The sequence below is a fragment of the Ruditapes philippinarum genome, unplaced genomic scaffold (genome assembly GCF_026571515.1).
Source record: "Ruditapes philippinarum isolate M1 unplaced genomic scaffold, ASM2657151v2 ctg8652_1_1_1_1, whole genome shotgun sequence".
Classification (NCBI taxonomy): domain Eukaryota; kingdom Metazoa; phylum Mollusca; class Bivalvia; order Venerida; family Veneridae; genus Ruditapes; species Ruditapes philippinarum.
In genome coordinates, this window is record NW_026854094.1 from 1,159 (window position 1) to 17,527 (window position 16,369).

A 16,369-nucleotide genomic window follows, 5' to 3' on the forward strand; every position below is an offset into this window, starting at 1 on the left:
TGAGTTTTTCTTCTTTTGTGGCATTCATCGAAGAAAATGGTATGTGATTTCAAAAATGGTATATTTTTAAAGAATTAAAATTACCTCTTATGAAAAAGGTAACAGAAATATTTCATGGATTTTTTTGGTTGAAAATATGGAAAAAATATACTGAAAAACATTACAAAAGGAAAAAATATTTTGTATAAGTTATCTGCCCCTTTGATTACCCCCAAATAAGTAAAAAAATGAAATCCATGTGCAAAAGATGAGATCGGTGACCCTTAAGTTTTTTGGCTTGAGATGTTTATCATATTGTAACATCATGCCACGTTTCAAGAATATATGCCGAACATCTTTATATTGGCTTTATGTTTTTATAATACTGCACGTTTGTTATGTCGAATTTCCATTGGATTATCGTGCAGTATTATAATATTAGTTATAAAGATTTTTGACAGGCTATAAGACCTTTTTTGACAGGTTATATCGTTGGCTTAATACTACAAACCCATATGTCGTTTTTTTTGTCATTTTTAGAAAATCGCATTTGAAACTTTGAACTGTAATAACTTTTTAATGATAAACCGTATAAAGATAAAATTTTCAGTGAATTTAGAAATCAGTATGTTATACATATATACCGAATTTTATTTATGTGCATACAATTTAAAGCAAAAATCTCAAATAATTTATTTCAATTTTTCATAATGAATAAGAAAACACATACATATTCTGAATTCTAAAACCCCATTCGGGAGATACTGGGTTGTTGGCAAAACATTCAGGTCATTTCTATACCATTAAAGCGACATACGGGGTTCTAAGTGAATAATTTGAAGCAAAATTGACTAAGTGTAATAATTTTCGGCTAGAAACATAGCAACAATTCAAGTAAAAAATATCATTAACTTCTCTTTCTGTGTTATATATCACACGTCTGTTTGAAAATCAATGCTACTATCAAATGATATCTACATCAATTTTTCAAAAAGTATGCACTTGTTCTGTTACATGTTTAACAACCGTGGGTATCCGACGATGCGTTTCTGTCACATACCTATGTTGCAATTTTTTATTTAGAGTGTACATCAAGTAGATGCTTTTCGTACTTTAGAAAACAGCGTTGAATCTGAAACAATTTGTCCTTATAGCATTTAGATGTAAACAAAGTGGTTTTTTTTGTCTTCCATTCAAGAATATCTAATAACTATAACTTCATGGATGATCAAAATGCAAATGGAAAAAAAGGGTTCAGCTATATAGCCAATGAGTACCCTTCCAAAAAGTGTAAAAACTTAAAAATAAGAAGCTATCGGAAACAAAAAAGTTATAGTACTCATCGAGGCTGTCCGAAATGGTTATCATCCGAATAAATGTAGTATTTACATATGTATCTATTTAAACAATTACTATATAATTCAAAATGATGTTAGAGCTTTAAAAACTAAATCATCAATATATGTATATTACAGTCAGGTAATATACTATAATTATCTTTAAATAAATCACTAAAGGTTTTTTCAAATATTTGGTTGTGATAAAGTAGGCAGCCATTACAGATGTGTCATGTATCACGTGGTACAAAATCAGAATGTTTGATTGGACGAGAAGTTACTGGAGTCTAGAATTAAAGTTTGATGTAAATAGCGAGTTACGGGTTTGTGGAATTGGAAATAAACATATTTATGTTAGTTCTACAACTACGTACAAAAGTATGTTCACTGTGAAGAGCTCACTGAGACGAAAAAAATGATATAAAAATCTCAATTTTGCCAAAAATCGAGTTACGGGGTTATAGAATTAACCCGACGATATGGCCGTTTATTGCCGAACGGCTAAGCTAGGGTTTTGTTGAAACCTTTTATATCCGGCCATATAACCCGTAAAAATCTTCATTACAAAATTATAATACAGCAAGCATATTTTTTATTGAAAAAAAAAAGATTTCTTCATAAATTGACAGCATCCGTTTATATTATTAGTTATAAATATTTTTGACAGGTTATATGGCCCTATATAAACGATTGCTTGTAAATATATATTTTTGACAGGTTATATAGCCCTATATAAACGATTGCTTGTAAATATATCCCGAGCAAGCATCATATTTAGAGGAATATAGAGAGATTTCTTTTATAATCGGCAGTAGCCGTGTATATTGTTTTATATACACGGAGCTACTGATGCTTGCTGTATTATAAATTCGTTATAAAGATTGTTGACAGGTTATATATATGGCCGTATATTTAAACGGTTGTTTGCAATATAAACCTCGCCTAGCGGCTCGGTTTATATTTACAAACAACCGTTTATATAGGACCATATAACCTGTCAACGATCTTTATAACTAATAATATAAATGTCACTATTGTCCAATAAAAAGCGACGTTATGTACAAACGTGCAGTATTATAAAAAGCATTTTTGGGTGAACAAATATTTTTAGTAGGATAGAATAAATAACATGGTAAAGCATATAAAATTAGAGTTATACAATATAAATATTGGATATAGACCAAAAATTAAATTTATTGAATATTGCAACGTTTAACATGCCATAACCACGGATTTATATTACATGTAAATCCGTGCCATAACCCACATAATTTACAAATTATTTGTTCTTAATCAAGATTTAGCGGTGTTCAACATTATGAGAGAGAGATTAAATATCACATGGTGGTCATGTGATTATCCAAAATGGAAGACGATCCGTTGTTGAAAAAACGGTCTAAAATTCAGAGAGATGGAACATTTTCTGAAGAATCAGCTGATGAAGTTGACCATATTGATATCATGGCAAATCATGAACCAAAGAAGGTTGAATAGATGTCTCTGTCTTTAATCACGGAATATTCTGAATAATAAATTTATTGGGATATGGGGTCATAAAAAACGAATTTAGACATCAGAAAACTCATAATTTGCATTCTACTCGTCCTTTAGTCAACTCGTATTATTATTATTTCAGAAATAGGGGGTCAAATTGGTTAAGAAAATAAAATTAAAACTATATTAAGTCTCTTTAAACGTATGCAGTTTTAATATGTTTAATTAATGTTTATTTCTGTTTTTTCAGGACTTTACAGCACACCTTGCCTTGTCTATAGCAGCATGTACCCTAGGGTCTTCATTCCAGTTTGGATATAATACTGGCATTGTTAATGCTCCTGAAAAGGTAACTGCAGAAATGTATAAACTTTGTGTTGTTTTAATTAATTTACACTTGTGCAAGGTTCTTGAAATTACTGACCAGTGATTAAGGTGTGCTTCTGAAAAATCAGAAGATTTTTTAATGTTTTTCTTTTGCTTTAGGATAACAATCAATAAACAGATATTACATGAAATAGGTCATATATGAAACACATTGTTTAAAGATATACTGTGCTCATCCTTAGGTAAAATATTTTAATCTTGGAAATTTAATGAAATCTATGAAATGCTTACTGAATATGTCCTATATGAATAAAAGAATGGATAAACTATGTATGGGAAGCTGCGTTCCATACAACAGGTCAGGCAAAGTTGATTTTTTCTTTAAAAAAACTGCCAGTTTTTTTTATTGACACTATTTATTCATAGTGTGACCACCTATATAGTGTGTAGAATTTTAACATCGTTTGGTAAAATTTGGGGCCGAATATCGGCCCCATTCCCCACCAAAAAAGTGTGTTTTTTTCCCCCAAAACTGAAAAAATCCCCCTTGAAATCCCTTGAAATTAATATTTAACGGGCATAGAAAATGCGATTGGCGAATATATATTCCGCAAACGGCAACCGGAAATTAGTACCATACGTATTCTGCAAACGGCAATCGGAAATTAGTATGTATATATAAATAAAACATTCCAGACAGTTTTTAGCATTCCAACATGTTGCACAATTTCAAGTCTTACCGAAAAAAGATATTCCCCCTTGAATGAAAAATATTAATTTTGAAAATCATGCAAAATCCCCCCCCTGCATGGACCCTGGCCCATGCTAATGAGAGCCCTGTTTAAACATAACATATCTACTTTGTGTGAAGTCAAAACATGTTTTTTTTTATAATTACAAAAACTTAAATTTAGCCCATTATTCTAAGATTTTAAATGTTATCAACATGAAACACTTCCTTATCTGATAATATCATGACAAGGTGCAGTTGTTAAATAAGGCGCATAATTCTGAAAGCTGTATTTTTGGAGTTATGCCCCTTTTAACTTTTTATCAAAGTTGAATATTGATAGTCAATTTGGAGTTATGCCCCTTTATAACTAAGTAATTTTGTCAAAATTGGTTATTGATAGTCATAGACCCTTAATAGATGAGCATTAACACTGCATGCTTTGCTCTTGATATATTTTTATATTGAGCCCCCTAAACTTCAAATGGACTGTTCCAAATTGTCATTAAAAGCTGGATCATTACACAAATTTAGCTGGTAAAGTGTTAGACTATTCCATTTTGACAGGTGTTGAAAGGCTTTTATAACCAGACGTACCAGAGCAGATACAATGAGTCCTTGAATTGTTTAGACAGCCCGTCAAACTGTACAATACTCACTGTACTGTGGGCCGCCACTGTCTCTATCTTTTGTATTGGAGGGATGATAGGAGGGGTGTCGGCTGGGTACTGGGCAAACAGATTTGGCAGGTAAGCCTTGATTAAATTCTGCACTTCTAATCCAGTCAAAGATAAAATGAGTTCTAAGTTCATAGTAAACAAGTCAGGTTTTTATCCACATTTCTCCTTAAAAGAATTCTTGGTTAAAAGTTCATTAGTTCATTTATCAACGAAAAAATGAATTTATTTTGCATATAACTATGTGTAAATAAAAATGAAAAATTGTCAGCCCTGGGCACTCTCGCACTGTTAAATATATAACTACATGTACAGAGATACATTTGTACTAGATCTATATGTACCGGACTTGTCAGTCACCAAATACTGAAATGAATTTTAATTGTAATTTTCGATAATCAAGCAAAATTGTAATTGCACATGGTATTGAAAGAAATAGGTGTATGCCTTTTATCCTTGCATTTATAAATTTTTAGATACTTCTTGTAATTTAATAAATCAGGTAGTGATATAAAAAAAACACTAGTTTTTGAAATAAAGTATATGATACAATATCAAATATCAGATGGACATCACATGGTAAACTTAATCATTAATGAATTACATTTTGTAGTGATACATGTATATAAAATAAGGCTTTTTATTTAATAATTTCAAAGCTGCTTTTCACTGAAAGGATCAACAATTTAGTGCTAAACTTCCTATTGCAAATTTATGCATTTTAAGCCAGAACTTAATGCCAATTGACTGATGAAATAAGGGAGATAATTCATAAGTTGCTTATTTCTAAGGCTGATTGTGTTCATACAAGAGTAATGTAACTTAATTTCTAAACTCATTGGGATGAAAAGTGAACTTTTTTACCTTGGAATAGTTATAACATTGGCTTTTAGTTGATAGTCTGACATACTGTAATGTCATTTTGGTCATATCATAACTCTTTTTCTCCTACTTTTGATGATGTTCACTCTCTTTAATAATAAATTTTCTGAGTGTTCTTGAAACTAAAATTTTAGCTCTTTAATATCTAAATATCTTAGTCTTTTTGAAACTTTTATCACCAAAAGTTCAGGATGCCAGTATCTTGTATGATTAAACAAACTTGTTTTGAAAAAGGGTTTCTTATTGGTTGATTTTAATATCATTTTTGCATTAATATTAATGATGTTAAGGTAAACATATGACAGCCTTACATACGTTGTCAGGTTTGTCGAGGGTAGAGTATCAGAGGGAAATTGAAGAGTTTGAGGTAATGGGGTTGGATCTTTTTAAAAATTTTGCTCTTTTTCAGGAAGCGTACATTACTACTCAACAATATTATTCTGGTAATAGCATTGGCTATAGAAATATCATCAAAAAATCTCAAATCCTACGAGGTGTTGATCATTGGAAGATTTTTTGTAGGGGTTAATGCAGGTAACTATTTGAGCCGCGTCACGACAAAACCAACATAGTGCGTTTGCGACCAGCATCGATCCAGATCAGCCTGCGCATCTGCGCAGTCTGATCAGGATCCATGCTGTTCGCTATCAGTTTCTCTACTTGTAATAGGGTTAAGTTAGCGAACAGCATGGATCCTGATCAGACTGCATGGATGCGCAGGCTGGTCTGGATCCATGCTGGTCGCAAACCCATTATTGTTGGTTTTGTCATGGCACGGCTCATTTGAGTATTTTTTGTAAGGTTTTTGTCTCTTTTTTACTTGAAACCGCCGTTGAAGGTTTTGAATGCCATAAAAGATAATGACCGACCTATGCCACTAGTATAAGACTAGGACAGTATGCACTTTTTAGACTGTATACCTTAATTCTAGTTATGACATATTTATTTTAGCTAATGATTGTGATGAAAACTTGAACCTTATTTTAACCACTTTCGAGCTTGCTTCCAGTAATTATCAAGTACCTGGTATCATTTGAAGAAATCATGTTCTTAAATCTATATAGAATGCTATATAGAGCTCAAACCCATGATCCCTTGGTTGAGAGGCAAACACCTTAGCTATTAAGCCACTTCTGCCCTGATCTGTTGATTCTTCAGATATAGCTTTATAATAATACCCTTAAAAACTTCCATATGAATAAATTGGAACAGATGAATAAACTTTGGGGGGGGGGGGGGCGGTTGTATTGATGACGAAAAACTGTGTATACATTTATGACAATTTATTTTTATTAAAAATATAAAACATTTTATACAAAAAAGAAATTCTTGTCATCTGAAATTTCAATCATGCAAATGTTTATTTCTATATTACATTTAAATCCTGGAATAAAAGAAAACAATATATTAGTAAATGTAAGTTAATTGTAAGTATTTAATGGAAATACAAGATTTGTTTTTAGACACTTATATGCCACAAAGTTTTGCAATTTGAAATGTAAACAAAAAACATATTTATGACAAATTATGATATTTAAGGTGGCAATAAGACCATGATCTTTGCTTGGTCAAATGAGAGAAATAATTATATATTGTAAGTTTTAATTAAAAAAAATTTAAAAAATTGACCAATTCTCTTTTTATGAATCTTCACATATACATGTACAGTAGAATTAAGGCGTGTTTGGCCACTGTTCACATTTCATTGATAAAAATACAAAGAAAATACAACACAATATATTATATATTATTACACTTAAAAAATATAAATAATATTTACGATCAACACTTATATGTACACATTTGATTAAAGTAATAGATAATGTCAACTATTTTACAGTGTATCTATGTTTATCCAAGAGCTAATGCTGAATTAAGCATGTTTGATGCTGGAAAATTCATTCCTGACAAAAGTCCTGATGATGGGTATCCGGACATTGAATTTCCCATACTTGACACTGGTGTAAAACTGGATTGAAAAGATGTTGAGAAGTTGTTAAGTCCTTGGTAGGGATGGTTCAAGGGTGAGCTGGTTGGTGGCATGTTCATCTGTGCCTTTGGAATGTAGTGACTGGATCCGAAACCCTGGTCCTTTGGGTTCATGTACATTGATAAGGGAGCGTGGTGGTAGGAATGGTTGAAGTTTTGGTTGAAGTTGGCGATGTTTTCGAATGATCGTTTGAAAATGTCGGCATCAGAGACTGTGAGGTTGACTTTCTTGTTCTTCTTGCTTTTCATAGACATCTTTCGATTTCTTGTTTGAATTCCTTCCTTCTTCATTTTGAGTGGGCGGTCAGCTTTGTGAAGTTTATAGTAGAGGCCACAAGCATTACAGACTGGGCTTCCGCTGGCATTTCTGCGCCAAAGAGTAGTGCTGCTTGTTCCACAGTTTGTGCAGGAGACACCACTTTGTTTTCCTGATGAAAGACGCTTCTTTGGTTTTACCAGAGGTCGATTGGTCCCGTTCATTTTAGCATACAAGCCACATGCGTTACACAAGAAGTGACCATTGCCATCTCGGCGCCAGAGTGGTGTGTGGGTGGCGGCACAGTTGACACACTCCCTCCCCTCCTGAGTTGCTTTTGTCACCTTAGGTGTTGTGTCCTTTGGGGATGATTTTGTTTTAGTTACTTCTTTTTTCTCATTTACCTCGGTTATATCGGTCATGTTGGGGAACTCTTCACCAAACTGAGGTGGAAATTGTGGCATACAGGTGTTGTTGGAGTCCATGGCAGAGTGGGTTGGTACAAAAGCAGACGGCATTCTCAAATCTTTTGATTGTGTGGTGAAGTCTGGTGAAGTTCGGTATTGGCATTCTGGTTCTTCCGTGGATTTGATAGAATCTGGTGAATGGGCAGCCGTTGTATTAACTTCTGGTTTATGAGCGAAATTGTTCATTGAGTAGTCAGTTGCATCAACCATATTATAACTATCCATTGGAGATGGCTTAGTGAACTTTGGCATATCTGGAGAGACTGATTCAGTCATTCGTTGAGCCAGTCCAGGCATATATTCTGATTTGACTTGTTGCTTGAAACCTTTTTCTTGGTTGTAATCCAGACTGGTACGGTTGCTATGGCTACCACCTCCTACACTGATGTCATCATCATCTGGGGGTGTTGGTGGGAAACCATACATAGGCTGGTGAAGTGACATAGACTGGTTATCAATATTCATGCCAGACTGTGCCCCATGTTTGTTTGTGCTAGACTGTGTTGCTCCAAACAAGTTATATCCTGAAAAGTTAAAAAAAGAAATCTGTAAGATATTTTGTTTTTGACTATTTATAAATCTATAAAAATAAAAATATCAAAAAAGGCAATTTAATTGCCATGTCTCATATTATCTCATATTTATTGAAATTGATATTTAAAAAATATATAAAATATAAAAGTAAAGTAAAAAAAACAACAAAAAACAGAACAGAAAAATGACATTTTAATTTATATACCATGACTGGTTCTAAATTATTCAGTTGCTGTGACTGGTTTGGGTGAGTCATGTGACTCAATAAACATACAGTTAATTCAAAACTACCAAGTGCAAATACACAGGAAACATGTGCTATTCCTGTCATGTGTATATACATATTGACAGCAATAAACACACATGGCTACTAGGACTACTGGCATTTTCAAAAAACATAATACACAGAAATCAGAATATACTATTAAAAAGAAAGTTGATTTTGAAATCACAAAAAGAAAATAAAAAAAAAATGGATAAATACATAAATGAAAAAATAATCACAAAATATATTAATTATATATATAGAAAAATAAATTTAGGTGTAACTTTTTCTGTTGTATCAGATTTTTGTGATTTAAGAAAAAATAAGCTTATATTTTTTGTTTAGCTTCTAAATGAATTTTAATGTGGTTTTTTTGTATAAAAATAAATATGTTTTCTTATCTTCTTTGATAAGTATACATTGAATTAAGATTTACATATTTAACTACATTTGTATTTTAAACAATTTGTAATTGAGGTTGGAGTTTGAAAAGAGAAAAAAATAAAGAAAAGAGTTACATACCTTGTTCATATGGAAGCATCGTGTTCAGGTAGTCAGCTCTGTACAGGTTGTTAAGATGGGAAGAGTAAGCCTGAGCCCCATAGTAGTTAGCCTTGTAGGCACTGTGGTCAGCCTCACTGGTAGCCCTCCCTAGGGGATCAAACTCACTACTGACCCCTAAATTTTTAGGATATGATGTGTGAAGCAAATCCATCATGTTAAGTTAATGTCCTGATATTTTGTTAAACTGTTATAATCACTTTTCACACAAGTAAAAGCAGAAATGTCAGAATAATCACAAATATTGTTCAAATATGAATCAAGTTGATAATAATCCAGAAGAATATATTCCAAATTGTTGACTTGATGTAGATATCTTAATAAAGATAACTAATGTTTATTATTATAATATTATAATATATTATGATATATTATATATGATCACAAAATCAGTAATTCCAATGTTTATATTTGTATGTGTTTGTACTGTTTTATGATTTATCAGTGAATGATGATTATTCCAGATAAGACTGGGTATTTTATACTAAGATGTAAAAATAATTCACTCATGTGTTACATCATTATAACTAATTTGCATAATAATTACCAACATCCAATAAGAATAGCAGACTGGAAATCACCCTCCCCTAAATTGCATTTTAGGTCACTAATAATCAACCTTGACATCTCAGAAGGGGTCAAAATTCACAGGTTTAATAATAGGATGGTATCATTATGTAATTAGGGGCACTATCTCCCAACCATCAGCCCTTGAACATCCTACTGTTTTTAAGTGTGGTCATAATTGCTCCACCCCCTCCAGCTAATTAACATATAATTAACATATCCTGATATTCTGATAAGATACAGACTTCTATACACCATTAGGAAATTGAATGTAGGTAATCATTGGGTTTAATTAATAATGACACTTGGACAAAAAGGAATTTGATTTAATAAAGGAAACCACTCATTACATAATAAAAAAGATGTTTTTAATTTGATCAACACTGATAAGATGGAAGAACCCCTTTCCTTTAATTTTCTTTACAATGTATTTGATAGAAAGTTTTACACATTATTTCTTTTGATATTTTGTGTAGATTTTTTATTTTATTACACTCATTTTGAAGAAATTTAAATCTTACATGTGTTTTAAAATGTTGTAAATGTCATATTTAACTGAGAGAATATTTATTTTTGACTCCTTTTTTTCAATCATAAATTTGAAAATTCAATTTGACAGTTTTATGTATTTCTTTGAAACATTTATTAAATGAATAGAATATTTGAAATTATTTTTAAATTTTCATATAAAATATAATTATATTAAATATATAATTTGTAATATAATTTGATGATAAGTTAAGATTTATTAATTAGAAATATATATATATATTTTTAAATACATTTTGTTTTTGTTTTTAATAGTTATTTGAAAAGATTTAATAAATACTAATATCAATAATAATAAAAAGAAACAGACAAAACTTCTAAATAAGAATTAGGAGGCTTGAAATTTTTTATTGTATAATTTAATCTAAGGACAAATTGTTACAATACAATTTACAATATAAAATTTGAAATTCATTTTTATTTACAGACCAGATTTATCAGGAGTTTAAGATATCTAGTATACAAAATGTATGAACATATTATGATTTGAACTAAATTAACAAAAGGAATTTAAAAAAAGGATTTTTGCAAATGGAATGTTTAACACATATTTAAAAAAAATGTGTATTCAAAACAGAAGAAAAATAGAAATTTACAGGCTTTTATTTGAAAATAAAAATGTGTAATAAAAGCTATGCAAATTATTTTTTCTATTTTTAGCAAGATTTTATTTCTCTTCAATTTTACCAATAACATGGTTATTTTCTCAACCATTCCAGCGATAAAATATTGTTTTTTTACTCATTCTAGTTTAATTCTATTATTTGCTTTAAATTTTGAAAAATTATAAAAGACAGAATCTGGTCAATTACTTTATAGACTTTTCTTGTATTAGGCATAAATAAGGAAACTTTATGTGATGACGATAATAGATTTTATTAGCATTAAACATTGCATAAAATTTAATGCAATATATTATGGAACCATCTTAAAACAGATTGGTAACTAACAACTGGCACAAAAACATAATAAACATCTTTATATAAACAGTGCATGGTTAAAATGAATATTTAAAAGCAATGAATAAACATCTAGTGGTATTAAAAAAAAAATGATTTTATTTTTTTTTATATTCTGTGTTGGAAAATTATTAAAGTCTAAAGATAAATTGACATTTCTGTTAATTTGGTAAGTTTTCGGCCCACAGATCTAGGGATTTTCGACTTTGAGTTAATTATGAATTGTTGCAAGAAGTTAGAAATGATATCTTCCTAAAAAATGTGACAGCCATTCTGGCTATATTAAAGAAAAAGTTATAATTGCCTTTTTTTCATTTCATGAAGAACTTAGTAAAATTAATATTATTTTTTCTGCAATGGTTTTTGTTTTTAATCAAAAGGTATTGCCATTAAAATTTTGTATTGATCTGTCACAGAGCTTATCAGAAGAAGTAACAAAAAAAGTTGCAAAAATAATTTAAAAAAAGCAATAAAGATTAAGAAGATGTTAGTTATTGACAGTATTAAATAGATGGAAATGTAAACACATTTGATTATGTAAATCAAGATGGAAATTTATCAACTGAAAGGGCCAGGGGATTATGGATTCGGATTTGAAAATTTTCTTTTTTTTCAGAGCTTCTTATTCGTATGTAATATAAGTCCCTGGTCCTTTATTTAATTAAACATTCTATTACAAAATTTATATTCACACTGTTACTGGGTATAAGGTGACAGTTCACACTTGCAGGGTACAAATGTGCTACCAGTTGCCACATTTTACCTATGAAGATGTGGCAGGTCACACCTGTATGTTACAATTATGTGAAGTGTACAACTTTCCATGTTACATGATAGAACATAAAAAAATCTTATTTTATATATTTATACATATATATTTATATTTTTAATCCTTTGTGAATGGAGGAAAAATGCTTAAAAATATACTTTTAAATTATAAGAATATAAATTAAAGGGACTTCATGCAGGAGTTATGCCATGATGGGACTGAATATATTTTTTTAAAGAGATTTTTATACTATTTGATTTAAGACTATACAAATAACTTTATGTGCAAAATTTCAAATCAATAGCTTTATCTATTTTTTCTAGAATACAAATTCAAATCATCTCACTAGACTATGTACAATTTTTTTTGTTTATAAAATTTTAGTATTTTAATAATTTTGAAACCTCTTTAAAAAAAAATCATAGCAATCAAGGAGCACAGTATTACTGACCCCTTTTAAAAAACAACCCAAAAAACACTGAGCAGGTACTTTTTTTAATTCAGGTATACAAATATTTTACAGTTCACAAGCTGTACAGATTAGCATGAATGTTTTTTGTTTTTGTTTTGTTGTTCTTTTCTTGACATTACATGCATCAGTCCTTAGAGTTTTGCCCCTATTGGTATACAGGAAATCAAGATGGGGAAATAATTATCCTCAGCATGACTTAGCAAGAATGCCAACATTATTTAATGACTACATGACTTACTAATATTAATATCATAAAGGACATGTTGCAGGAATAGGATACCATTTTCCTTCCTTAATCTTTAAAACAAACACTGATGAGTTAGTTGTAATGTATAATGTCATAGCAGTGGTCAAATGGGATATTTTCAGTTTGGAGGGAAGGTGGTCTTCCTAGTTAAAGCCATTGTACAAATATTGTAAATTAGGTAAAGGCCATAATATTTACAACAAGTTAAATAGACCTTTGGCTATTTGTAAAGGGAACAAGGCTTTAATTGTGGACAGATATATTCTTGTTCATATTATTCCCACTGGGCAGTCTTATCTTTTGTTTTTATTTTAGGCATTTTTTAACTCTCATCAAATTTGTGTGCTTTTATCAAAGTCATCACCATCATCATCACCACCACCACCACCAACATCATCATCATCATTATTGTCATCATCATCATCATCATCATCATCATCATCATTATTGTGATCATCATCACCATCAACATCATCATCATCATCATTATTGTCATCATTGTCATCATCATCATTGTCATCACCAACACCACCACCATGACAACATCATTATCATCATCATTATTGTCATCATCATCAGCACCATCATCATCACCACCACCACCACCACCATCATCATTGTCATCATCATCATCACAACCATCATTGTCATCATCATCATCTTCATCTTAATCATCATCTTAATCATCATCATCATTATAATTATAATTATTATTGATGATTTTCTTATACTATTTTGTCACCCACAAATATATCTTCAGTATTGACATATTATAAATCTTTTATAAAGAGAGTAAAAATGCAAGAAGAACATTAACTTTATTATGGAAGCATACATTTTACATCATTATTCTATGTTACAACAATATTTACAAACATAACATCAGTATTTACATTGAGTTTCAAGTATTAGTGGGAATGCTATTAATTAGGACCTTAGAGTACAAGCACAGAGGTTTTACTTGTATGGCATATTACAAGGGGCCTTAATATAGAAGTTTTTAAATTATAGCAACACTTTCCACTTGATTACCAAAATCGCTTATGATAAGAATTTACAACTTGTTGGTCAGATGTGCATATAGTGTTAGTGCGGTCATTCATTATAAACCTTATAAAACTTTTAATTTCATTTATCAAAGTAGAGGTTTTACCTAGGAATTTTATGTATCAACAGATGAGCTTGGATTTTAGTCTTAATACCTGTATATGTCAGGTATTACCGTAATTTGAAATTTATTTTTAAACATTATGATTTTTTTACTGTTAAATTTCAGGTATAAACACAGGGGTTGCCCCGATGTATCTATCGGAGATATCACCAGTGTCACTTAGAGGTCTGTGCGGCACATTTAACCAACTTTGTATCACGTTTGGGGTTTTCACGTCGACTGTCATGGGTCTAGGTAATGTACTAGGCACCGACGATCACTGGCAACTAGCACTAGGTAAATATTTACAAAATACATGTACATGTATTCAAAATAATTGATTTGGAAATTTTGTTTATAAACATTGGAAATAAATATGAGCAAAATTGTGCTGATGATAGTTTATTTTTAGATATTTGTGTATCTTTTAGTCTTGTTTTTCACTCCAAAAGCCTATTATGGATATTAATAATTTTTTTTGTTTGATAGAACAGCCAAACAGTATGTACCGTACTATATTCCAGTAAAAACAAGTGATTCTGTAACATGCTTAAAGCACTTTTACACAAAACCTTAGAATTTAGAGCCACATTCAAAAGACTTTTTGTAATTTTAATTGAAGTAGCAAAGGATCAAACTTGCCATACCTTAATGTGAAGTCAGACTGTTACCCCTGAAAAATTGTGCTATTTACTTTTACATATAGGTAATGTGACAACATGTACAATGTATTTTGTGTTTCAGGTTTTCCTGTTATACTCATAGTGTGGCAGCTTTGCTCTTTGACGTGTTGTCCAGAGAGTCCAAGATTTCTTTTTATACAAAAAAACTCACAGGATGAAGCTGAAAGGGGTAATACTAGTAGTGCTTACTTACATGTAGATGATTTAACCTGACCATTCTATTGTTTTGTAATGGACCTTTCATATCTTACTTTAGAACTGTCCATTATTAAAATAAGAAGAAAATGGAGAAGTTTTAACATGTCAACACCAGGGCTGGATTAGGTTATTTATTTTCTATCGGTTTCGGTTCTATCAAACCTTCATCTGTTCATTATTAACATCAGAGGATAATCGATTAATGTATCTTTTTTTTTTTCCTGCATAAGCATCTACACGAGCATGAGGACACATTTAAAAACACAAACCACAGGGATTCTACAGATGTTAATGCTCAAAAAACATGCATAAGCACTTTACTTGTATAAAAATATACATCTGAGTCAGTAATTCTGCATTTCGTTATAGGTTTTTCTTATAAAAAAAAGCCGGTTTTATGTTGCTTTTTTTTTTTTAATTTAATATAAAGCATTTTTTTGCTTTTACAGTTATTTTTCTTCATTTTTAGCCCGACTATTCGAGTATCGGAGTTGATGTTGGTGTTGATGTAATACTTAGGTTAAAATTTTCCTTGCAACATCATATCTCATCAACCAGAAATCCATTATGATATTTGCTTGTAAGTTAACGCACTTATTTTAGAAGCGTAAAAGGAGGTCTTCATGGTATATATAGCATAGTATACACAGTATACAAAATATAGCTGCCAATTAGAATTTAAGAAATTTATTTACATTAAATAAAATTTTTGTAATTTGATTTCAGCATTAGTATGGTTAAGAGGTACTCATGATGTCAGTGATGAGATTGATGAGATGATTGCAGAAAGGGAGAAAGCAAAACATATAGAAAAGGTATACCATACTGTTACTTTGAAAACATATAAAAAAGGTATACCATACTGGTTCTTTGAAAACATAAAAAAAGGTATACCATACTGGTACATTGAAAACATAAAAAAAGGTATACCATACTGGTTCTTTGAAAACATAAAAAAGGTATACCATACTGTTACTTTGAAAACATATAAAAGGTATACCATACTGTTACTTTGAAAACATATAGAAATTGTATACCATACTGTTACTTTGAAAACATAAAAAAAGGTATACCATTATACTGGTACTTTGAAAACATATAAAAATGTACTCATTAAACTGATTTTACAAATTTTAATATCAACTTTGAATCATGTTTTCTTGGAGGCATTATTTTTGCACTATGATGGTTTCTGATATTAATATTTTCATATATATATGATATTGAATGAGTGTTTAATACTGAATTCATTGAACAAGTTGAATAAAATTATGTTA

The 16,369-nt window shown here is 30.5% G+C and overlaps 2 protein-coding genes across 2 annotated transcripts in view; one reads left to right on the top strand and one right to left on the bottom strand.

Annotated features, from left to right (window-relative positions):
* The first annotated feature begins 2,648 nt into the window (after window positions 1-2,648).
* LOC132738898 (solute carrier family 2, facilitated glucose transporter member 3-like) overlaps window positions 2,649-16,369 on the top strand; it is a 35,705-nt gene continuing 21,984 nt past the window's right edge. The window contains exons 1-7 of the mRNA XM_060726506.1: window positions 2,649-2,801; window positions 3,061-3,159; window positions 4,435-4,616; window positions 5,836-5,960; window positions 14,338-14,508; window positions 14,956-15,063; window positions 15,819-15,907. Coding sequence (XP_060582489.1) covers window positions 2,682-2,801; window positions 3,061-3,159; window positions 4,435-4,616; window positions 5,836-5,960; window positions 14,338-14,508; window positions 14,956-15,063; window positions 15,819-15,907 — 894 coding nt within the window. The 5' untranslated portion in view covers window positions 2,649-2,681. The remainder of the gene's footprint in view (window positions 2,802-3,060; window positions 3,160-4,434; window positions 4,617-5,835; window positions 5,961-14,337; window positions 14,509-14,955; window positions 15,064-15,818; window positions 15,908-16,369) is intronic.
* Window positions 7,139-9,034, bottom strand: LOC132738900 (GATA-binding factor 1-A-like). The gene has a single exon (XM_060726509.1). It carries the CDS (start codon window positions 8,601-8,603, stop codon window positions 7,278-7,280), a length of 1,326 nt encoding a protein of 441 aa, XP_060582492.1. The 5' UTR covers window positions 8,604-9,034; the 3' UTR covers window positions 7,139-7,277.

Bases quoted from the DNA above. Each gene is read 5' to 3' on its own strand.
- LOC132738900 (XM_060726509.1), bottom strand. From the start codon at position 8,603: ATGAATATTGATAACCAGTCTATGTCACTTCACCAGCCTATGTATGGT.